The 23,852-nt window shown below is 44.3% G+C and overlaps 1 protein-coding gene across 2 annotated transcripts in view; it reads left to right on the top strand.

The window, feature by feature from the left end:
- PHACTR3 (phosphatase and actin regulator 3) overlaps positions 1-23,852 on the top strand; it is a 205,557-nt gene that overhangs the window by 122,266 nt on the left and 59,439 nt on the right. For both annotated transcript variants that reach the window (XM_075901114.1, XM_075901115.1), the window contains 4 exons: positions 4,036-4,215; positions 14,488-14,691; positions 20,287-20,461; positions 22,924-23,171. In XM_075901114.1, coding sequence (XP_075757229.1) covers positions 4,036-4,215; positions 14,488-14,691; positions 20,287-20,461; positions 22,924-23,171 — 807 coding nt within the window. The remainder of the gene's footprint in view (positions 1-4,035; positions 4,216-14,487; positions 14,692-20,286; positions 20,462-22,923; positions 23,172-23,852) is intronic.

The following is a 23,852-nucleotide window of genomic DNA, read 5'->3' as shown; positions in this document are numbered from 1 at the left end:
AACGCTTGTAGGAATTGTTATATTATATGCCCTCCCATTCCCTGCTCTTAAGTCGTGCGCAAAAAAAATGGTGCAAATGAAAGTCAGCCATAGAAAACAAATTCCCCACTTTAAGTTGTTTTGTTGTAAGTCCAAGTTTTTTGGAGTGTAGACAGATAGAGAAAGGGGGGGAGGGAGAGGGAGAAGGAGAGGGAGAGGGAGAGAGAGAGACAGAGAGTGTTCTCTGGATTTGTCTACATGATTTTCATTGATCTCTGAATTTGAAGACCTGGGAGAGTCTTTAAGAGAGCATTTTCAAGAGAGCAGTCCGGACAAGTGATGTAGAGCACATCAAAGCCAATAGCAGTAGGTCTGGATCTGTTTTTCACTTATCACAGAGAGCTGGATGAATGGGGGCTATGCATTAAAATAATTTTAACCAAAGCAAATACATTTAATAAACAACTTTCAAAGGGAATAGTGTTTTAAAAAGATCACTTGGAAATGGACTGGCTGAGTATTTTTCCCCTCCTCCTTTCTTGTGTTATAGTTACATGGTGCTTATAAACCATCAAGCAAATTTACAATGCCATACTGTTGTCTAGACGGAAGAGTGTGAATTATGGGCAACCGAGGACCATATAATATGCTCCATGTTATTTCCTTCCAACACAATGGATGTTTTGAATCTCAAAGGCTATTTTATGGCTTTATTAACATACATAGTTTATTAACTGCTGTTAAAAATTGCTCAGAATCTCGTTTAATAACTGATTAGAAGCCTACTCAGACGACGATCATGCTGTGGCAGTTGCATCCTAATCTTTTCTTTTTATGGACAATCACCGCAATAAACTGCAATTGTCAGAGCAGCAGCATTGTGCTAAGCACACCGCTGTAAATCTCTAAATCCCTGGTTTCTCTTTGGGACTCTGCTCTCCTGCTGCAGACCTGGGGAGGGATTCACAAAGGTATTTAGGTGACTACCACCCTATACCAGTACCTGCCCAGTAAAATAATCCAGACAGAAAGAGATGGAGATCGAGACAGAATCCTAGTAACCCTCCCTCACATCTTGATAGCTGCAGAGACACACTCCCTCAGTACAGTGTGCCCCTCTGCTATCCAACATTGTTCACTACACCATGCTGCAGAAACATGAACAATTCTTAACGGGGTCCTTCTGCCCAGCTCTGGATAAGGTCTGAAGCAGGAGCTGCTTCATTTCAAGGAAAGTTCCTCTCCTCTGACTTCTTAGCTATGTGAGCGGGTGGTAAGTTATCACCTCTCTCCTTCTCAAAGTGCAGCTTACTCTCCTGTTTCCTCCCTGACCACCCCTGCACCTGGCCTGAACTTCTGTCCACACACAAGACCCGCTTACGCTGAGAGGAGAGTAGCCAGCAAGTAGCCCCTCCTCACTCCTGTCCCACAGCTGGTGCCAAAATGTGAGCAGGCCTCACTCTCCTTTCCTTCCTTTGTGTGGCTGAGTAAAAGCTAAGGGCAATGCACCCTAAGTTGGCACTAGTGGGTGCTACTGGAAATTATGCAGTGGCTTTCATTAGCCATGCACTGCTGTCTCCTCTTAACTCTGCCCGACCTGTGTCTCTTCTGAGGATTTCCTTCACCACTTTAGGGCAGGGGTTCCCAACCTTTTTTATATCGCAGACTGGCAACCCATTCACAAATTTTTGGCTGACCAGTAACCTTTTATTTGCATATTAATTATGCAAATAATAAATATGCAAATAAAATGTTACCTGTCAGTCTAGCCCCAGCCCAGCCCCTTGCTCCCTAGTGCCTAACCCTATAACCCTTTGACCCCCCACCCCTGTTCTCTTTCACCCCACCCCATCCTGGCACTCCTCAAAGCCAGGCTGCCACCTCTAGGGAGCGTGGCCATTACTGCCATGCAGGCAGTGGGAGTGGCTGTTGGCATCATACACGCTACATCCTCTTTGCACCCCCTCCCTCCTCAAGTGCGTCTCACACCCCCATGGGTGGGGGGGAGGAGTGCGGAGCCCCAGCTGGATTGCCACCTTACCTACATGAGAAGAGGAAGGGAGGCACCTCCTGTTCTACCTCCTCCTGCTGCCATCTCAGACCCAGCACCACCACTGGGCAAAACCAGCCACACGGGCAGGGGGAGCAGCCATCGGTGGCGCGCACCCCCACCCTCCCCAAGCACGTCTCACACCTCTATGGGTAGAGACGGGGGTGGTGGTGGGGAGCGTGGAGCCCTGGCGCCAAGCAAAATCAGTTGCCACGGCTGCTGGTGCTGAGCTGCCACAAACAGGTGGCTTGAGCTCCAGCTGCTACCGCAGCCCGGCAGCTAGTGGTTCATGGACCAGCACTGGTCCGTGGACTGGCGGTTGGGAACTGCTGCTTAAGAGGCTGGGGATTGCACATCTCTCTCAGGACTGCTTGGGCAGCAGGAGCAAGTTCATGATAAGGTTTGTTCTTTGATTGCTCTGCATTGTGGTGGGTTCAGTACTCCAACACGGAAGAGCATTGCTCCTACCTGAGATAACTTTCTACAGTATTTCTGATGGTGTATTTCTCTAGAGATTGCCTCACCTGTGGGAGACAAAGTTACCCTCTCCCTCCTTCCCCTTCCCACCTCCCCACTCAAAACATCTTTTCTACAGGGTCGTATCACCCCTGCAAATCAATGCACTTGCATCCAGTTCCTGCCACATTGCTACAGTGATCACCTCTGAACAGGAACTTTGTAATTCATAGTCCTAGAAGGCCATCGATGGGGCTGTCTTCTGATTATTTCATGAGTCATTACAGGTTTCCTCGACTGTGATTGAAAGATGCTAACATTCTTTCTCAGTATCTATTGTAGCGCAGCATTTGGTGGCTTGCCAAAGAGGCAGCTCTCTTCTGGAGAGCACAGGGCACTTACAAAAGCAGAGCCACTCATTCTGCACCTTGGAAACACTGTGTGGAGTTTTCCCTGTGTTGTTTTTAGCTGCGAAGCGTCGGCTTGATCAAATGTAAAATGTTTTATAGTACTGAAAGAAAAGCTCCGTCTTACAGAGAGGGCAGACAGCTGTTCATGTGCCAGTGATTATGTATAGGCTGGCTTCACCATCAGCTGGAACACAGGCAATGAACTCTCCCTCCCCCCTGCCTTGTATCATAGCAACTGTGCTACTGCAGGGGCTATTTTAAGAACAGTAACTTTTCACCAAACGTGATTATGAGGCAGATTGGATGATCTCAGCCTATAAAAATATAGCGTGAGCTCTGCAAAGGAGCAGTAACATACCCTGTAAATGGTCTCGATATTAAAAACATAAAAAGTGGTAGCAGGGGGTTGGACTTGATGCCCTCCTGAGATCTTTTCCAAACCAATGATTCTAATGTTAACTTCTTTACATCACCGTTTAAGAAATTTGCAATGAAATCATTAGGAGGGGAAGACAGCCTTGTCATGAACTTCTAATGAGGAGCATCTAGGACTGGGAAATGTAATACACACACATCATTGGAGAGAGCTGGCCCAAGTTGAAAGCAATTGCTTGATTTGCAGTGGTGGTGGCGAGCCTGTAATTGCTGAGAGACCATCAGGGAAGACAACTTAGTTTGTATTCCCACGAACAAATACTGCCAGGGTTGGAAAACACTTAAGAAGCTAAAAAGGTGTCAGAATGATTACAGCTAATGGGAGCATTGGCAGTGTACCTCATCCTTCAGTGGGAGAGAGCCAGAATCTGGTCCTATGTTGAGAGAGGTTTGGCTTTTGGTTGTGCCCAAACATTTAAGCCAACATTTTACAAGTTGGGCATATAAAACAGTGCCTCTCTAAATGCACATGGTGGCACCCAAATATCAGTGGCCTGATCTTCAGGGGTGCTGAGCACCTGCTGATGTCGGTGGGAGCTGAGGGCAGTCAGCACCTCTGGAAATGGCAGGTGCTGCCAAAGAGAGCTCTTGCAAAGAACTTCGCCTGTGATAGGCTATCAGTGCATACGCTAACATGAGAATGGCAGGCTGATTTCACTCTTACAGCTGATGGCTTAATCAAGATTAAATGATGTGGTGTTTTAGATGCTGGAGGCAAAGCATGTGCTGCTGACGGTGCCACCAGGTCGATGCAGAGTGAGCCTTCATCCCCCGTATGCCAGGCTCTTACCTCAGAAGAGATGCAGCAGGAAAGTACAGCCGCAGCAACAAATGCAACCTCACTTTGCGAGGAGTTGCACTCAGAGGAGCTGAAAGACGACACAGGTATCGGATCTATAATGATACATTGCTTCTGTTGTGATGCCATACAATACATCTAATTGTAACCTTTCTGCCACATGGAGCCAGCAGCAGCCAGGGCTGGGTTCAATATCTAGGGCTTCCTCTCCAGCCATCCAACAGAGAACTGACTTGAGCCCCGACTAAGTAACCTGGAAAATTCACACACCACCCCTCGGTACCTCTGAGAGGCAATACCTCTCCACTCGCAAGCATGGAGTCTGAATGTAGAAAAGAACCTTTTCAAAAAAGGAAGGGAAGTAACTTGGCATTAATCTGGGAAACAACCACAAACATGGTTCATAAATCTAAACTATGAATAAAAGTTTAGATTTATGCGTAGTATCCTTTTCTTCTCGGGTTCTTATGCCCAGCAATCCAAACGTCCTCTTCACATGCCCACCCCTTCTCTGCATCCCACTCACAGATGCTGCCTGGGTCAGGGCAGACCCAGAGTTTAGAGGGGCATCTGCAGAGTTCACCTCCCATCCTGGGTGGGGGCAGTAAAGAGGCATCGGACTCACTCCTGGTACTCGCTCACCATTCACCTGCTCACTGCTCTCTGCCGCCGCCCTGCTGGCTGCTTGTCACAGCTCTCTACTGGTCACTTGTCACATTGCATCACTCTGGTGCCGCCTTGCTGGCCTCTCATTGCATCTTTCCACCACCACCATCCTGGCTCTCAGTCACTATCTGCTGCCATCGACCTCTTGGCTGTGACATCTGTCCATCAGTCTCAAATAATTTCAGCTGCCAGTGATTTCACTCTTAACAAGCAGGATAGAAGAAACACAAACTCCAACACAATTAACACAAGAAAAGAGACTCTTAGTGATGAGTGATGCCTATTTACCTCTGTTCTTCGAACAGTGGAGGGGGGGGGAGAGAGAAGGGGAGGATGTGGGAAGGGAACAGGCTAACCAGTCCAGGCAAGGAAAGATAAGCAGCCCCCTTACCAGAATGATCTTCCCTCATCCCCCCTCCCCCCTTTCACAGAGCTCTGAATGCCAACCCCTTGCTTAGCATGGTTCTTTCTGCTAACTGTGAGCCCTCTTCTTTAGAATAATTTAGCACAGTCCTGTTTTTCTATACTCCCACAAAATTACAAACCCTGGTAATCATATTTCAGCTATCCCTGCCTTTAATACAAACATAGCTGATCCTGGGTCACAAATAATGTTAATTACAATGAGCAAAATACCATTCCATCTGCTGAATATCTGATGCATCTAAGCAAAGCAGGAGCAAACTATATTTACACAGATACACCCAGAGTCTCCCCCCCATTCCAAGTTCCTTGAAAGGCAGGGGCGAGGAATCTAAGGCCCCGGGGGCAGGATGTGCCCTTTGGCTTACCTGGATCCAGTGCCTGAGGCTCAGAGCCCCCCAGCATTGGGGAGCCCATAGGACTAGAGCACACAAAATCTAGTAGCTTGGGCTCCACTAGGCTCTGATGTGGGAGGCAAATGTGGAAAGTGTCTTTCTCCTTCTCAGTTGGGGGCCACGTCAGTGAGGATTTTTTTCTTCTCGCTTGTGAAGAAAAACTGATTTTTCTGTGGACCAGTGGCCCCCAACCCCAAAATGGTTCCCAACCCCTCCTGTAAGGGAAGCATTCCTTCGGATCCTGCTTTCACAATGAATTGGTGCATCAAGAGAACCAGGCGCTGTGTTCAGCTCAGACCCCTTCAGACCAGATTACCAATCAGTCAGTACTTGAAGAACAGTGACTTCTGAGACCTCCATTTTGCTGAGGGACACACAAAGCCAGGAGTATTGGGAATGAGCTGCACACATAAGAAACTGCTTTGACACTATGCCATACTGGCTGCATGTAGGGGATGGGTAGCAGTACACTGACTTGTGGATAGTATGTCTACACTGCAGAGTTTTTCTGGAAAAATTACACTTACGTCCACACTGCTATTGCGTTCTTTCGACAGAAAGTCAAAAGAACGGAGGGTTTTTTCCAACAGCGTAAACCTCTTTCTACCAGAAAGAAGCCTTTTCTAAAAAAGCTTTTTCGGAAAAAGGTGTATATGGATGCAGAAGAGAGTGTTTTTTCGAAAGAAGAGGCCTCCAAGAAAAAGCACAGGTACCCTGGTGGCCACTCCATCCACAGTAATCACAACTGAAATGTGAGATAGCATCCAATCAATGTGGATGCTATCTTTTGAAAAAGCAGATTGCTTTTTTGTGGCGCTTTTGCTGTGTAGATGCTCTGTTTCGAAAAAAGTTTTTCTGGAAGATCTCTTCTGGAAAAGCTTTTTCCGAAAGAAACTTGCCGTCTAGATGTAGCTTAAGAGACACACGCATTTATATTGTCACTCCAACTTGGCTCAGGGGACAATATTTACAGGATATTTCAATTACTAAAATGAGCAGGCCTGTGTCAGTAGGACAGATAAACACAGGCTAAGTTCCCTTCATCTGAACACCCATACATTTTGACCTAACTTGAAATACAGAACCAGGATTTGGACCTGGTTAAGTCTGCTTTGCACTGTTCTGATAGTGAAAAACTGATGTAACGCTTACCTAAATGGCCAGCTGAGGATACCTTTTGTGGTAGGAATCTTTTATTGGCATAATTCTGCCTGAATGCTGACATTTCTTAAATGTCGGGTGTGTGACTTTTCCAATGTAATGTTCTTTTAACATAGTGCTTTGTGTACAGTTTCACAGTCTTTTATTAAAAACAAAATGAAAAAAAAAACACAGAAATTTCATCCTGTGCCACTATAACAACTCAGGGTGTTAGAATCTTTAGAGCCAACATGCGGATTTCGGTCACTTGAGCTAAGGGAGTAACTGGAGCAGGAGACGGTCATCTCTCTATGTGGCTCAATCATCAGAAAGAGACAAGATGCACATTTTGCCTGTGGATTGCACTCTTAGCTGTTGACAGGAGAAGAATGTTGATACTCAGAAATTCTATGTTCTCTTCTGGTGCTGAGGGGAGTGGTTGCAGGCCCTTTTGCTTTTGTCTGGTACAGGCTGCCCCAGTCTCTACACCCTCCCTTGGATCATTGCCCCAATCCCTCCTCTGTCCCCTTTTCTCAGTCCCTCACCTTTACCTCACTGCAACTCTAAATACAACTCCACCCCCTTACATCTCCTTATTAATTAGATCAGAATTTGATTTATTTCTTTTTCTCCGAAGAGTTTTCCATTTCTGTGTTGTATATGTTCCCCGCTGTGTTTCAGTTTCTGGTCTATTCTCCAGGACCATTGCTATTTTGTCCCCATTTTGTGTTTTTCATTATGTATCCAATTTTTCCTCTGGCGCTTGTGGTAATTCCTGCCGTGAGGGCCAGGGACTGGACTCGATGACCTCTCGAGCTCTCTTCCAGTTCTAGTGTTCTAAGATTCTATGATTCCACTTCCTCCTGAATTGTTTCCATCCAGAGAAAATAATTGGTCTCTCCTCTGGTGTTTCATTGCTTCTACTACTCACCTACAGTAGACCACAGATGAGTGTTGTATTATTACATCAACTCATTCCTTTTAACCAAGCTTATCTTCTCTATTTCTACATGATGTGTTATTTCATAACAAATGGTTCCCAAACAGATTTCTTACACATAGAGCATCTAATTCTTTCTAAATCTAGTTCTTTCATCCTTCTGTATATCTTACAATGAAAACTAAACAAATGAAACACTCAAAAAACTCTAGCCCTGCATATAGTTGGCTCTCTGTTGTTCTCATTCCCATTTCTCTATGCTGGTACAATACCTAGATTCAAGATAGTCAAGTCTTGCTATTGCTTGGCTGCTTGATTCCTAGCTAACAAGGAACCCAACCAGGATCCTTGATCTAAGAGTTCCTCTGTTTCTCTCATCTGGTGGGCCTAACCTGGTAGATGTGTTCGGAGCATACAATGCATCACTAGGGTGCCCCGTCTGTGTTCTTGATAGCTAAGTGGTTAGAGCATTCACCCAGTTGTAGGAGGCCCAAGTTCAAGTCACTGTTTTAAATAAGAGAGAATTTGAACTTTCATCTCCCACGCCTCAAAGGAGTAGTCTAACCACTGATCTGTTGGCTATATGGGGTGACTGGAGAAATCATAGAAGATGAGGGTTGGAAGAGACCTCAGGAGGTCATGTAGTCCAACCCCTTGCTCTCAAAGCAGGACAAATCCCGACTAAATCATCCCCGACTGGGCTTTATCAAGCCAGACCTTAAAAAACTCTGAAGATGGAGATTCCACCACCTCCCTAGGTAACCCATATCAGTGCTACACCACCCTTCCAGGGAAGTCATGTTTTCATAATATCCAACGTAGACCACTCCTACTGCAACTTGAGACCATTGCTCTTCATTCTGTCATCTGCCACCACTGAAAACAATCCTCTTTGGAATTCCCTCCTTCGGATAGTTGAGGACTGCTATCAAATCCCCCCTCATCCTTCTTTTCTGCAGACTTAAATAGGCCCAGTTTCCTCAGCCTCTCCTCCTAAGTTATGTACCCCAGCTCTCTAATAATTTTTGTCGCCCTCCACTGGGCTCTCTCCAATTTTTCCACCTCTGTTGTGTAGTGGGGAGCTCAAAACTGGATGCAATACTCCTCACCAGTGCCGCATAGAGGGGAGTAATCACTTGCCTCGATCTGCTGGCAGTACTCCTACTAATGTACCTCAATATGTTGTTAGCTTTCTCGGCAACAAAGGCACAATGTTGACTTATAGCCAGCTTCTTGTCTACTTTAATCCCCAGGTCTTTTTCTGCAGAATTGCTGCTTAGCCAGTTGGTTACCCATCTGTAGCAGTGCTTGGGATTCTAAACTTGTCCTTGTAGAACCTCATTAGATTTCTTTTGGCCCAAATCTCCAATTTGTCTAGGTCACTCTAGACCCTAGTCCTTCCATCCAGCATGTCTACCTCTCCCCACAACATATAGTGTCATTCACAAGCTTACTGAGGGTGCAATCCATCCCCTCATCCAGGTTGTTAATTAAGATGTTGAACAAAATTAGCCACAGAACTGGCCCTTAAGGTGCTCCACTTGATACTGGCTGCCAATTAGACATCAAGCCATTGTGACCAATAGAGCCCATTCCCAATGATCTAGACAACTTTCTGTCCACCAAATAATCCATTCATCCAAGGCATTCTTCTTTAACTTTCTGGAAAGAATACTGTGAAAGACCATATCAAAAGCTTTGCTAAAGTCAAGGTATATCATGTCCAGTGCTACCTCCATATTCACAGCGGCAGTTATCTCATTAAAAAAAAATGCAATTAGGTTGGTCAGGCATGACTTGTCTTTGGTGAATATATTTGAATATTCCTGATCACCTTCCTCTTCTCCAAGTGTTTCAAAATGGATTCCTTAAGTACTTGTTCCATGATATTTCCAGGGACAGAGGTGAGGCTGACCCGTCTGTTAATTGTAGGCATCTTCCCTTTTTAAAAAATGGGCACTATATTTGCCTTTTCTAGTCGTCCAGGACCTCCCCCGATTGCCAGGAGGTTTCAAAGATAATGGCCAATGGCTCTGCAATCACATCAGCCAATTCAGCACCCTCAGATGCAGTGGGTCCGGCCCCAGGGATTTGTGTATATTCAGTTTGTCTAAATAGTCCTTAACCTATTCTTTTACCACTGAGGGCAGCTCATCTCTTTCCCATACTATGCTGCTTGCAAAATTTTGGAGAGCTGACCTTGTCAGTGAAGACCGAGGCAAAAAAAAAAAACACATTGAGTACTTCAGCTTTTTCCATCTCATCTGTCACTGGGCTGCCTTCCCATTCAGTAAGAGTCCCACAGTTTCCCTGACCTTCTTCTTATAGCTAACATACATGTAGATACCCATCATCTTATCCTTCCCATCCCTTGCTAGCTGCACTTCCAGTTGTGCTTTGACCTTCCTGATTACACCCCTGCACGATTGAGCAATATTTTTATACTCCTCCCTAGTCATCTGTCAAAGTTTCCACTTCTCACAAGCTTCCTTTTTGTGTATAAGCTCACCAGATATTTCTCTGTTAAGCCAAGCTGGTCACCTGCCGTATTTGCTATTCCTACTGCAAATGGGATGGCTTGTTCCTGCACCTTTAATACGTCTTCTTTAAAATACTGCCAGCTCTCTGGGACTGATTTCCTTCTCCCAGGGAATCCTACCCATCAATTCCCAGAGGGTATACCTACACTTCCCCCCTTGTTCGAACTAAGGTGGTTAATGTAGGCATTCGAACTTGCAAATGAAGCCCGGGATGTAAATATCCCGGGCTTCATTTGCATGTTCCCGGGTGCCGCTATTTTTAAATGCCCCGTAGTTCGAACTACCTGCCCGTGGCTACACACGGCACGGACTTGGTAGTTCGAATTAAAGCTCCTAATTCGAACTACCGTTATTTTCTCCTGCCTGTCCTTCCAGAACAGTTTATACCATAGGTTCCCAAACTGGGGTGTGTGAAGAAATTCCGGGGGGGGGGTGAGGTGGGGTGCACAATGTGACCCAGCTCCCTCCCCCCCCTCCCCGATCAATCTCACCCCAAGAAAGAGCCCAATCTGTCTGGTAAAAAAATTCAGAAAATACCATGTGAAATATCTGGTATTTTCTGTTTTTTGGGAGTCTGCCGGAACACACGCAGCTTGGGCTGGCTGGGGTGGCGGGGAGGATGGAGCATCCCGGGCAGACTTCAAAATGGCTGCCTTAAAAGGGCAATGCCTGCTCTGCTCTTTTCCCCTGGAGTCCTGGCACCTTTTTTTACAATGGTCCCAGGAATTAAAGGGGCTCCAGTCAGTTCCTTTTTTTTTTCTCAACAAGTTTTGCTGCTATTTTTTTTTGGAGGAGGTGAAGGGTTTCTCAAAAATCAAAAAGGGGGCATGATGCCGAAAAGTTTGGGAACCACTGGTTTATACCCTACCATGATAGTACTCCAGTCATGTGTGTCATCCACCAAGTTGCCATTATTCCAATCAAATCATAGTTCTTTGGCTTTTCCAGGACTTTTAATTCTTCCTGCCTGTTTCCCAGGCTTCTTGTGTTCATATGCAGACACCTTAGATAACGAGCCAGTTGCCCTACTTTCTTAGTATGAGTCAGGTCCTCCTCTGTTGCACCTTCCTCCTTGTGTTACTTCCCAGTATCCCGCTTCCCCACTTAACTCAGGGCTTAAGTCACCATCCCCAGGTGAACCTAGTTTAAAGCCTTCCTCTCAAGGTTAGCAAATCTGCCTATGAAAATGCTCTTTCTTCTTTTCATTAGGTGGATTCCATCTCATCCTTTAAAAAAAAATGAGGAGTCCTATGGCACCGTAAAGACTAACAAATTTATCAACAAATGAAGGCTTTTGCACAAATAAATCTGTTTAGTCTTCAAGGTAACACAGGACTCCTTGTTATTTTTGCAGACACACACTATCACAGCTACCCCTCTCATAAAAATCCTTCTTCCTAGAACAACATGCCATGGTTGAAGAATCCAAAGCTCTATCTCCGACACCACTTGCACAAAAACGCAGTAGAGATTTTTGTGGTCAGAAGCGGATCACACAGCAATGATGTTTGAGAATCCTGGATCTATTTCATGTGACATAAGTGGCCCCCCCAATAATGGATTGTTCTGCTTTTCATCGTAGCATTTGGTTCCTGCCATGTAAATAGCAAACAATCATTGACAATAACCATCACAAAATATTGATTTAAAAAACAAGATATGTATAACAGATGCAATGATTTCCTTGAAAACTGAAGCTATTCATAAATGAGGCACCCTTTGCTTTCCATCCAGCAAAATTTTGCAAGTTTCTCTGATTAATACTACATATTTATTTTACTTTCCCGAGTTTCCCAAATGACATCCATTAATCTATTTGTCAACACATTAATTGCTATTATCTTGCCAAAGCTATTGTGTTCTACTGCCTCTCTGCTTTGGAGCCTTCAGTTTTCATTCTGAAAGCCAGGACACAAATGGTTTGTTAACACAAACAGTTTATATGCAAAGACTATTAGGAAGGGAGATGGCCAAAACAGAATGAAGAGATGTTTTGTAAGGTGATAGCTAATATCGGCCACAGTGGCAAAGTTCCAAGAGAAGCTTAAGAAAGGAAACGAGAGAGCAATAACGTGTTTAGGCAGTCCATGATTGTCCAGCATGCTCATTTTTAAGGCAGCCATTATATGGCATGATTCATACTCTTGCCATTTGTCTGTCCTGTACAAGTCTTGCTGAGACCCTGCCTCGGCAATGCATTCCCTATTTCAGACCAGTCTTGAGAACTTTTACAAACAAAGAGCCTGGACAGATGAGATTTAGTAAAGAAGAGAAAGATTTGAAGAGGAGGGTATTTGTGATGGGACACGGCAGTGTGGGATTTATGCACAAGTTAAGTAAATTACTATTTAGGGCCTCAGATTATGAGAGGCCTCTAAATACAAAACTACTAGTCTTTAGTTGCATCCTCCCATATGTACTGGTATACATGCAAATATAAAACTTTATTATGTCTATTTTCATTTTTCTTTTGGTTAGAATAATACTCATCTTTGGTAATGCTATGGGGGCCTCTTAAACTTGTCATAGTTTAGGGCCTCAGTATGTCTTAATCTGGCCCTGGGACTGGGCCACAAGTAGACACTTTCCAATTGTAGAGTCACAGAAATAAGAGATGAGGCAGAGCCACTAAATTAACTCGTCCATCCCCCAAGACAAGATATTCTTCTCAGAGTCTCTTCTTCATGCTTATTCCCTAAGCTTCATTTTCTAGTGATTCATCCAATTCTAAATGCCTCTGGCAACAGAGATCCTGGGACTGTCTATCAGTCAGTGGCCACTGCCTTGGACTAAGAATCCTTAGTCTAGTCCTATGGGCTCCAGTTTGGAAAGCTGCTGAGTGTATCAGCTCTTATTGACTTCCTTGGAATTAAGAGCACCCAACACCATTCGGGAGGCATTCTATAGCCTGTAGCATCAACCCCTTTGGGATGGCAAAGCTCATTTCCACTGCAGGCTTCAGTGGTAAAGCCCATCCCACCTGTCCTACATCCCAATGTCTATTCCCCGTTCTAGCATTTTGTTATTGCTCTCCAAGGGGAGATCTTCTTAAAATGGGTTGCTGCAATTTTGGCTCCTAACATCATCCCCAAGAAAGTCTGAGCCTTCCTGACAGCAGATGGAATAGAGTAGGGAGATTAAATATCGGTTAATTGAATAGTCAAGTAACCTCATTAATTCTTATCAGTTAGTCAACTGTTCTATAGTCCACGGGGATGGCAGCCAGTGCTCTCCTGCTCCACTCCCAAGGAGCCCCGACACTCTACACTGCTGCTTCTGTATCAAAGGCAGCAGTGCGGGGTGGCAGGCAGGAGCTGGTCCATGAAGGGAGCCAGTTTAAAAAACAACTTCCCTCATGGACCAGCTGCCTGTCACCCTGTGCTGCTGTCTCTGATATAGAGGCAGCATCATGGGGTGGCAGCAGCCCCTGTCTGGAGTGGAGGGTCTGAGCTCCCAGATCTAGTGTAAGGTGGTATCTGAGGCAGGCTGCCTGCCTGTCTAGCTCCTAACACACTTTAAATGCAGAACCACAATGGGGTTAGGTCCTGGACCCAGTGTGAGACAGAACTTAGCCAGGCTGCTGGCCAGCCTGCTAAAATATTTAGTGGAAAGGGGGGAGGGAAAGGCATGTAGTTTATAACATTAACCTATAAGCTTTTGCTTATCGGTTAATAGGTTAATCAACTACACTATTACATCCCTAGAACAAAGAGCAACTGGGCTGCCTGTCACAGTTACATTTGAATGGGATTAAAATAAAAATTGCGAGGGAACCCTGCAGAGAGTAATAATAGAAAGATCTTTCAGGTTATATTAACAGTGTTATCCGTACCCTTCATTTGTGTTACTAGCAAGGAGAAGTGCTCACAGGGTAGCTAAATCATTGCAGCTGGGTTCTACAAGACAATCAATCGCAGTTCTCAAAAGCCACCATACCCTGCTATCTTCATTATAGAAAAGAACATGAGACATTTGGGGTGGGGGAGGGAAATGAATGAAGGCCACTTGGTTTCAAGGCTCATCAATTTTCTTCGGAAAATAGCCTTTAACTGTTTTTTTCAGTTCCCCGTCTATTTTATTTTTATCCCAACCTCCTTGGCTGATAGGCTATTGCATACATTCCTTATTTTCAGTGTGGAACAGTGCTGCTAGCTGTGTGCCATGAATTCTCTTTTCTTGAATCTTCTTGGTATGGCCCCTTGGTTTATCATCATTATAGCTGATTAATTCTACTGCTTCTTATCCTTTTACTAGCCAAGAAACCTTCAGCGTCCACTGAAGAACGAGAAGATGCCTGCCTCCCAGTAACCGAAGAGACTCCACAAGCCTTACTTGTTTCTGAATCTACAGATTCCCCACAAAAAGCAACGGAGAGAAACCCAGCACAGCTCTCCAGCCCACCTTCACTTCCAATTCCGCCACCTAAGGCGATCTCCAAAATCACTAAGAGTGTAACAGGTTAGTCATGTTGGTCAATAAAATCTCTTCCATCCCATTGACACTAAGGCTGCGTCTAGACTGGCAAGTTTTTCTGCAAAAGTGGCTGCTTTTGTGCAAAAACTTGCTAGATGTCTAAACTGGCTGCTTGATTTTGCGCAAAAGCACTGACGTTCTACTGTCCGAAATCAGTGCTTCTTGTGCAAATGCTTTGACGATCCCGTTCGGGCAAAAGCCCTTTTCCGGAAATGTTTTTGCACAAGAGGGACAGTGTAGACAGCTAAAAACTGTTTTGCTCAAAAAAGCCCTGATGGCGAAAATGGCGATTGGGGCTTTCTTGCACAAAACCGTGTCTAGATTGGCACGGACGCTTTTCTGCAAAAAGTGCTTTTGTGGAAAAGCATCCGTACCAATCTAGATGCTCTTTTCCGCAAATGGTTTTAACGGAAAAACTTTTCCTTTAAAAGCATTTGCGGAAAATCATGCCAGTCTAGACGTAGCCTAACAGTTTATACCATCTGCCCAATTCTTACCAATTGCCCCCTATCTAGAACCACTGAGTCTTTGCATGTTGCGTATAGCTGACCTAGCCTGGTTTGTTTATTGCAGAAGTCTGTAGTAAGTCCACTTGCACTCATTCAAATGACACGGACAGCAAAAATCTGCCAATTCAGCAGCTTGTGTATGACTTGCCACAAATCGCTATGGAACACAAGGAAGTTTTAAATGCTTTTTGCATTAGAGAATCACAGTGTGATAACAGTTCAGCAGCAGTGAACACTGTTGTCAACAAACCCTTGAAAGCTTTCTGCCTGAAGGATTTGCTTCTAGAGCTAAATTAGATCTGGATCTTTTAAATGACACATAAAAGTGTGTGAACAGACACCCACCTTTCACAACACACTACCCCATGTCAGGGTTCACTTGGTTTCAGGTTCAGACCCTCTCAGCCTCATTCTCTAATGTTGCCACCACAGTGATCTTCCACTTTTCTCTGCTTTGGCAGTGTGAAGGAGCTTAGCGTGAATATAAGGGTGATTTATTCTCACCAACTGCTCCTTTATGCTTCCAGAATGATGAAAAAAAGGCTTTGCATATTCAGGGCCTGATTCTCATTTACTGCACCCATAATCAGGCATTTAAACGGTTAAATGACAACTATTATTCCTGTTATCATTCGTGTCCCCAACTTACTGGTACAAAAAAAGAGGCCACATTTGCAGGGTCTCCCTGAAACAAAAGATCGCAGGATGCTGCTATAATGAGTAGGACTGGTTGAAATTTTTCTGTGTGAGCTGGTTTTCAATGGAAACCTGGGTTTTCACCAAGGGTGTGTCTAGACTACAGGGTTTTGTTGACAAAAGTGGACTTTTGTCGACAAAACTATACCTGCGTCCACACTACAGCTGAGTTCTGTCGACGTAATGTCGACAGAACTCAGCAGTTTTGTCGACGCTGGTAAACCTCATTTCACGAGGCATAACGCCTTCTGTCGACAGAAAGCGTTATTGCATGTAAATTGTCCTTGCGCCTACACTGCCATGTCGACAAAGTAGCTTGCTTTGTTGACAGAACTGAATGTAGTGTAGACGCTCTTTGTCGACAGAAGCTTTGTCGACAGTATTTGTCGACAAAACTTCTGTCGACAAAACCCTGTAGTCTAGACACACCCCAAAATTCTCTCTCCCACTGAAAATGTCTGCTTTTCATGGAAAAATGTTTTTAAAAAACAAAATATAATGATGAAAATAAAAAAAAAGTGCATTTTATCAGCAAAAAACTGAAATATTTCAATTCAAAATGGTGGTGTGGTACCTTTTTGGAGGTGTAGTTCACATGCCTTTTCTTCCCCCCTTTCCTCTCTGGGGGCCAGGCTTTCTGTCCAGACTACATTTCTCATGATGCACCTCTTCCCCTTTCTCACATACAGTTCATCATGGGACATGTAGTCCATCCTGAAAAACTCTACCCACAAAGGAGAATGACACCCACAGTACAACTCCCATGAGACTCTGCAATGCCATTTTGAATAAAATATTATTGTTCCTAAAATATTTCATTTTTAGGTGAAATATTTCCATTTTTGGCTAAATTTTCTTCAGAAAAACAACCACCTATTTTTCCATCTAGCTCCAAGAAAGAAACATCTTCTTCAGAAATAGAGGAGTACAGTTCTGCTTCTGGGAGTGGGTGTAATTATAAGCTCAGGTTGAACAAGTACCATCAGCAAGAGAGGGCAGAAGAGTGGAAGAGGGAGCAAGAGAGAGAGTGATATGAGAGACAAACAGAAGGGGCCACAAAAGCCCTTTATTTTATGGTTTTTTTCTAACTGCATCGAAGGTGCTGATGGTGGAGGAGAGTCCAGGGGAATAAGCTAAGCTCTAATTAATCACAACAAGGGCAGGAGGGAGGGAAATGGCCTGATGCCAAGATACCATTTTGTAGGATTATTCTCTGAAGAGCTTTCATTAGGACAAACAAGATGTGATTAGCAAAACTGTGCTCAACATTAGCCTAAGCTGCATCCAGGCTGAACTGTCCCCCATGAGGCTCCAGGATTGAGACCACATATTGCTGACGGTCAAGTCCCCCAATCCCTCAGGAGTTTGGCTGGACCAGAGCATCTTTCCCTATTGCACAGAGATAGTATATAACTTAGGATGTGTTGTATGTATCTCCATTATGACTCAGTGGAGAGTGGAATAATTATAAATATCTACTGTGTGTTTCCACAGTGGCACAGAGACAAAATCCCCTTGAGCTCAGATATATGTCTCTTGGCAGCAGAGGCTCTCTGCCCTCTGGGTATGGAGAGAGCATGCTAATCAATTAAAGGGGAAGTAATTTAGATTATTACAATGCTGGTACATAGCCTTATTGCCATAGATAGCATACGTTTCTTGTTATTAAATTACACACGTGGGGTCTGCTTTACAATATGAGGTTTCTTCTTGTGCACACATACACATAAGCAAACATCTCTGTGAGCACTAGACCAACACTAACACGTGTTTTGTATGTGCAACATGCATTTCCTGGATGCAAATTCTTGCATGTGCAGGTGCTGGAGTTTTAAAAGTGCACACAGTAGTTTTGGTGTCTGCAGGCCCATGAACATTCTTTTCCAAATATGGACTCGGGGTCAAAATAAAATTCAAAATTTAGCCCATTATGCCATAGAGTTTCTTCAGTTATCAGAGTTCCCGTATATTGTATGTTAGTAACTAACTACATATTTCAAACAATCAGTCTCCACTAATTTATGCAGGATTTCATTTCACACCATTAATTTTCATCTAATAATATGTATTATAATTCAATACCATCTACATGTTTTGTTAGTCTTTAAAGTGCTGCTAGACTATTTGTTGTTTTTTAAGTTTTTCCTGCTACAGACTAAACTCGGATACCCCTCTGAAACTTTTATAATTCAATAATGAGTCTAGTTTTTTTATTTTTAATTTGAAAATTGAAAAATATTTGATTTTTTTAAAATCTAGTCAAATATTTGCACACTGAACTAAATTCTGCCCTGGGTTACATCATTTTTCTCAGTGGGTTGTGACAGATTTTCACTAGTGTCCTTGAGAGCAGGGTTTCGGTATTATCTAGGGTACCATGCACCACAATTGTCCTGGAAGGAAATACCTTGATAACCTATGTCTAATATTTAACTTTAAAGTGCCAGACTTTATTTTGAACATCTCCTGTATTTTCTTGCAAGTTACTGGGCTGACCAAGAACCAGCTCCTGGAATCCTCTCACAGAAATGCCAGGATCCCATTGACAGCAGTGGGAGATTTGATGGGATAATAGCAACAGAATTCACCTCACAGAAAATCAGAGTGCTAAGGAGGGCCTGCAGGCGGGTGAGGAAATATCTATTATTGGATCAGCTTCTGTTGGGGGAAAAAGCAGGGCTACTGACAGAATTGCCAGGCCCTTGGGCAAGGTTGGGGGCTGGCTCTTAGGTCCAGAAGGGACCTTTGACAGAAAGGATGGAGCCCCAGCTAGCCTTTCAGTGCTGTCTGGCCTACACCACCTGGGGCTCCAACAGCAATGTAAAGGGCCTGGGACTCTGGCAACTGCTGCTGCCATGGCAACCAAGAGCCCTGGGCTCTTTTAAATTGATGGGCCCCAGGGCAGCTGGCCGTTCCCTCCATCTCCCTTCGGCAGCCCTGGTGAAAAGACAAGCTTTCAAGCTACACCGGTCATATCTGAGAAGCTCTCTGGGAGCTTGGAGGCTTATCTCTTTCACCAACAGAAGTTGTTCCAATAAAAGGTATTACCTCACCGAGCTTGTCTGTCTAACATTCTGGAACCAACGCAGCCACAACACTGGAAACAAAAAGGGAATGTGTCAGATTGAATTCATATTATCAACACTAGGTGGCAACAAGAGAAAAGGAAAAGCCTTCTACACAATCCAGTCAAATACAGTTCCTGTGTTGGTATGTCTCCAGGGTAGAAAAGACCACCAGTACAGATATGTGGCCAGGAAAGTGCAATGCAAAGGATACAAGAACTATGGAAGAGAAAAGAGAAGCAACATCTTTCTCAAACAAGGCTATTATCCCAGCATCCCCTATGTAGTCTTAACCAGAGAGGAAAACATATCAAGAGCGCAGGAACGTAAGAGGCAGGTGCTTGTTGCATTAGGGTGATACATATGAGTGACAGGTTGGAATTGAAGGAGAATGGTGGAGATGGATTGTTCAGAAAAGGGAAGAATTACCTCAGCTCAGAAATGAAAAGGAGACCAGCTATAAAGATTTTGGGGTAAGTTATTTAAGCTGCATTAGGGCTTGGGTGCCCAATTCTCATGAAAAAAAAAATCAATCCAAACCCCCTAGGTGGTTTGAAAATTCTCAGTTTGGGAACAAAAAGCATCAGTTAAACATCCTCCCACTCCTCACTCCCTCTCCTTGGTACTCAGCCCAACTTTATTCTTTGCTGAAATGCGCTTGGACCACATCAGCTCTGGCAAGTTTGGCTGGACTGTCTAATATCGCTATATTTCCCACACGCTGGTGTTTCCCTTTATGGGGTAAGGGACTGGAGTCCATTGTAGGGTGGGAGGACAAGAGCAGAAAAGGGATCCTGGCACATGCTGAGGTCAGGGAAGACCAGATTTTGTAAATTTTAAGTCAGTTATCTAGAGCTCAGCAGGGAAAGTGTGAAATTGGAAAGCCTGTCTGATAGGTGCATCAGGGTTCATTACAGATCAGAGAAAGGGAATTGGGAGTCAGAGATTGATTGGTAAGTTTGGGCATGAAGAAAGAATCCAATCCAGTCCAAGGCAGTAAAATGAGAAGGTGACCCATTTTTCCAGGCTAAATCTTTGCAGCATCCATTTTACCCTTTGGTTTCAGATTATGTGAGTACATAAGTCTCATCAAACAAGCTACATCCCTACTATGTAGTGTCACAACACCTACATCATTTATATCTGTCCAACACACAGAATCTACCTTAACCCAGGCTCTGTGTTCCACAAGATACCGTGACTTATTTTATTTTCAGCAGCAGGAAGTGAGGTAGATGAGCCAGCAATGAAATCCCCTCCTTCCACTATCCTGAAGAATTATGTCATTGTTGGTTCCTCCCAAATCTCAGGACAAGCTGCCCTCTTCCATCCATCAGGCCAGAAAGGTGCCGACCCTCATGTCAGAGGACAGCTACCAACGCCGACCGGTTCGCCTCATCCCGCGACTGTCCACCTGCCTTTACCTCCCAGCAGAGTCATCGAAGAGCTCCACAGGGCTCTGGCCACCAAACATCGGCAGGATAGGTAAGTATAGCACATAGAGGCACAAGTAATACCAGAAAACAGTAACCTTTCAATGAAAGTATTTTTCATAATGCAAATTCCTGATAAGAAAAAAGCTTTTCCTGTTGAAAATAGCCCATCAATTTAGTCTGATTAAAATCAGGTTGGTTCTGCACACACACTTCTTGGTGGCTCCACTTCCAGCATGGAAGTTTCAGCCATTACTTTAGAATACACTACTGAAGTAATGTATTATCTCCACAACATGGAAATCAGAGATAATGTAGGCAGAATCATTTGTTAATCTCAGTTTAGTGTAAGAGCTGGCTCATCACAGAAACAGGAGATCAGAATTATGTAACGTGGACAGTGAAGTCCTCCTAAAAGAATGGCACCCTTTCACACAATGCATGCCACGTTCATCCTGTGTTGCAAAGGAACTAATGTAAGGTCAAATTTCAAAATTGCACACATGGACAACAACGTATGACTACCCTGGGCAACGTTTCCCCAAGGCTGCACGCCCAGAAGGCCAGCTCTGATCACTGCTGTGCAAATTACCTGATTTTGCTGGAAACAGTCATGACCTTCTCTCTAGCTTCCTGAAGCTTCCCAGGGCACAACTTAGCCTCTCTGAATTGTCCCCTCAGCCATGCTCTCCCCAATTCCCCCTGTTCTCTGTTGTCTGTCCCCTTTGCAATGGAGGCTATAACTATATAAACTGTGGCAGAGCTCTAGTCATACCTCCTGGGTCCTGTGTTGCCTGACGGATTTTTAGTATGCCTCAGAGGCTCATGGTGACCCTCCCACTGTCTCTTGTTTCTCTCAGAGGCAAAAGTTCCCCCACTTACTAAGCCATTTTCATCATAGGCAAGCTTGAAGGGAAAAACCCTTCTATAGTCTAAAAGTCCCCATTACTTTGGTGGTGGGCCACTGGGCATGGGGAGGGTTGCAGGGAACCCAGCCCTGTCCACTTACTCTAGATACCAGCCCAGGGCACTAGGTAGCAGCCACTAGTAGGGCTCCTGCCCTTATCCCCTCAAAATAGTAGCCTCTCCCTGGACTACTTCCCCAACCTCTCCCATAGTACCTTCTCCTGGCACACTACATGAGAACTTCTCCCGGTTGTAGCATTCGCTTCTCCTTAATATTATGCTTCCTCCTCTCCAATCTCCTCACCCCTCCTTACCAGAGGAGAGGCCTTAACTGACTGCAGGTGTTCAGTTAGCCTGCTGCTGCTGGCTGGCACTTAATGAGTCCCAGGTGCCCCCCGTCTTAATTGCTGAGCAGCAGTCTCTGTCAGCCTATGCAGGGAACAGGAACCTGCTTACCCAACTACCAGTGTACCTGCCCTCCATCAAACTCCTGCAGCCTGCTCCTTTTGGTCTGCCACAAAGCATAAACAGATCTCCTTATTAGATAATCCTCTTCCCAATTAAAGACTTGACCAACGCACAGAAAGGGGTCTGTTTCCCTCTCTGTGAAGTGAATTTAAGACCCCCAAAATTAACTGGTTACTGCTATTTTTAGTCCTGTGAAGATGCTATACCAATGCTAAGTATTCTTACTTTAGCATATGGCCCTTGGCTTCTATATGAGCATATATGGTATCTTGTTTTGCAATACCCATGGCTGTGTAGAACAGAGGGTTGGATATGCTGTCTGGTTTTCATTAGAAACTCTCCACTGCAGCAGTAGAGAAAGACTCAGATCATTCCAAGGCTATATGGTTGGTAACATTTCTCAATGCCATAACAATCTTTTTCACAGGAAATGGATTAATACAATGCCCTTTCAAGGTCCTGTTTAATCCTTGTCAGGTCCACAAATCATCAGAAGGGCAATGTTTCCTACAATGCATGTTTCACATTAGAAGCACATGTTGGATTCTTTAAAAAGGTCAGCGTGGTAAAGCACACAACTATACATTTTAAAAAACAACCACATTAGTCATTCCCCTCCTATACAGGTTGAACCTCTCTAATCCGGCACCCTCAGGACCTGACTAGTGGTGAACCAGAGAATTTGCCAAACCACAGGTGGTCAATATTGTCTAGCAGCATTACCAGTACTCTCACTGCTTACTGGGCTCTTAGAAGACATTTGAGGGTAAATTAGAGCTAAATAACAGCACAAAACACTGAGAGCCAGGACTGGTGGCTGTAAACAAACTTTATGGGACTGCAGGAAACTTGACTGCACCCATAATAAGTGAACATCTGACTAACTAAAATCATTCCGGCCCATAGATGTTGCCTGACGAGACTGTGTCGGACTAGAGAAATTCAACCTGTACTGTATTCTTGTGATAGAGACTGAGAGATGGAATAGCCTCAGACATTTTCATCACAATTCGCAGTCCCATCACGTCCCTTCGACATCTCACTAAACACATAGTGTCTGTGCTCATCTAATACTAGGTTCCTACTATGGCTTTAAAATGGACTTGTTTGATGACCCAGTTGTGTACCTTCCATCCACAGTTTTCACGGCAGAGAAAGCAAAGGGTCTCCCAAAAAAAGAGTGGACATCCGTCCATCCAGAACATCTAGCATCGAGGGCAACAAAGAAAAGGAGAATGCACTAAGCCACAGCAATGATCCGGAGAATAAGCGGAACTCAGTCAAAGAGTCGGATGAGAACAAAGAAAACCTGATCATGAACTCGGAACTCAAGGACAACTTGGTTTTTTATCAGGATGAAGAGGTTTTGAATGACTCCATTATTTCAGGTAAGGAAAATTAATTTATTATCCTTAGAAATATATACTACTCCAATTGACAGGAATGATCCAGAGTATCTCAGTGTATGATTGTGTCAATGCCTCATTACGTTGGCAATTTTTTGTGTGCGTGGATTCTCAGTGAATAGATGGTGCTAAAGTTATGCCTGAATGCTGTGGTTTGTGCTCATGTCTATTTCGGTAGGTACACTATACCCAGATGGCATTTAGAGATACACAGTTCAATAAGCACTACCCTTTCAGTTCTGCCTGCTATATTTTGTACCATCTCACCTGAACAGTAGTGCTTCCCCTCAGCAGCATTGAATGAGGATATCTGAGAGTCTGGTGCTAAGATGTCATATTTGGAAATGCCCTGTTCTAGGGGCTGCACACTGGTGGTACATTATGGGAGGCTATTTGGCAATAAGTAGCAGATCTATCTTGGAGGAACACATGTCCATAGGCTGGAGATCTGAACAACTGTACTCCAGTTCCCCTAAAGATCTGTTAGTGACTCTCTGACAGCTCAGTGAATTCTTCATACCCATGTCAGACCAATGGGTGTCTGAATTATATTGTTGAACTTGCTATAGTTCTGGTATGTCCACAACACATAGAAATGTGTCTCCCATTGGCAGGTTTTGAAAGGCGTATGAAGTTAGGTCATAGGTTAATTTTTTTCTTGGA

Source organism: Pelodiscus sinensis, chromosome 18 (assembly GCF_049634645.1).
Source record: "Pelodiscus sinensis isolate JC-2024 chromosome 18, ASM4963464v1, whole genome shotgun sequence".
NCBI classification, from domain to species: domain Eukaryota; kingdom Metazoa; phylum Chordata; order Testudines; family Trionychidae; genus Pelodiscus; species Pelodiscus sinensis.
The sequence above is the reverse complement of the archived record's forward strand: the minus strand, read 5'-3'. Positions and strand labels throughout refer to the sequence as shown.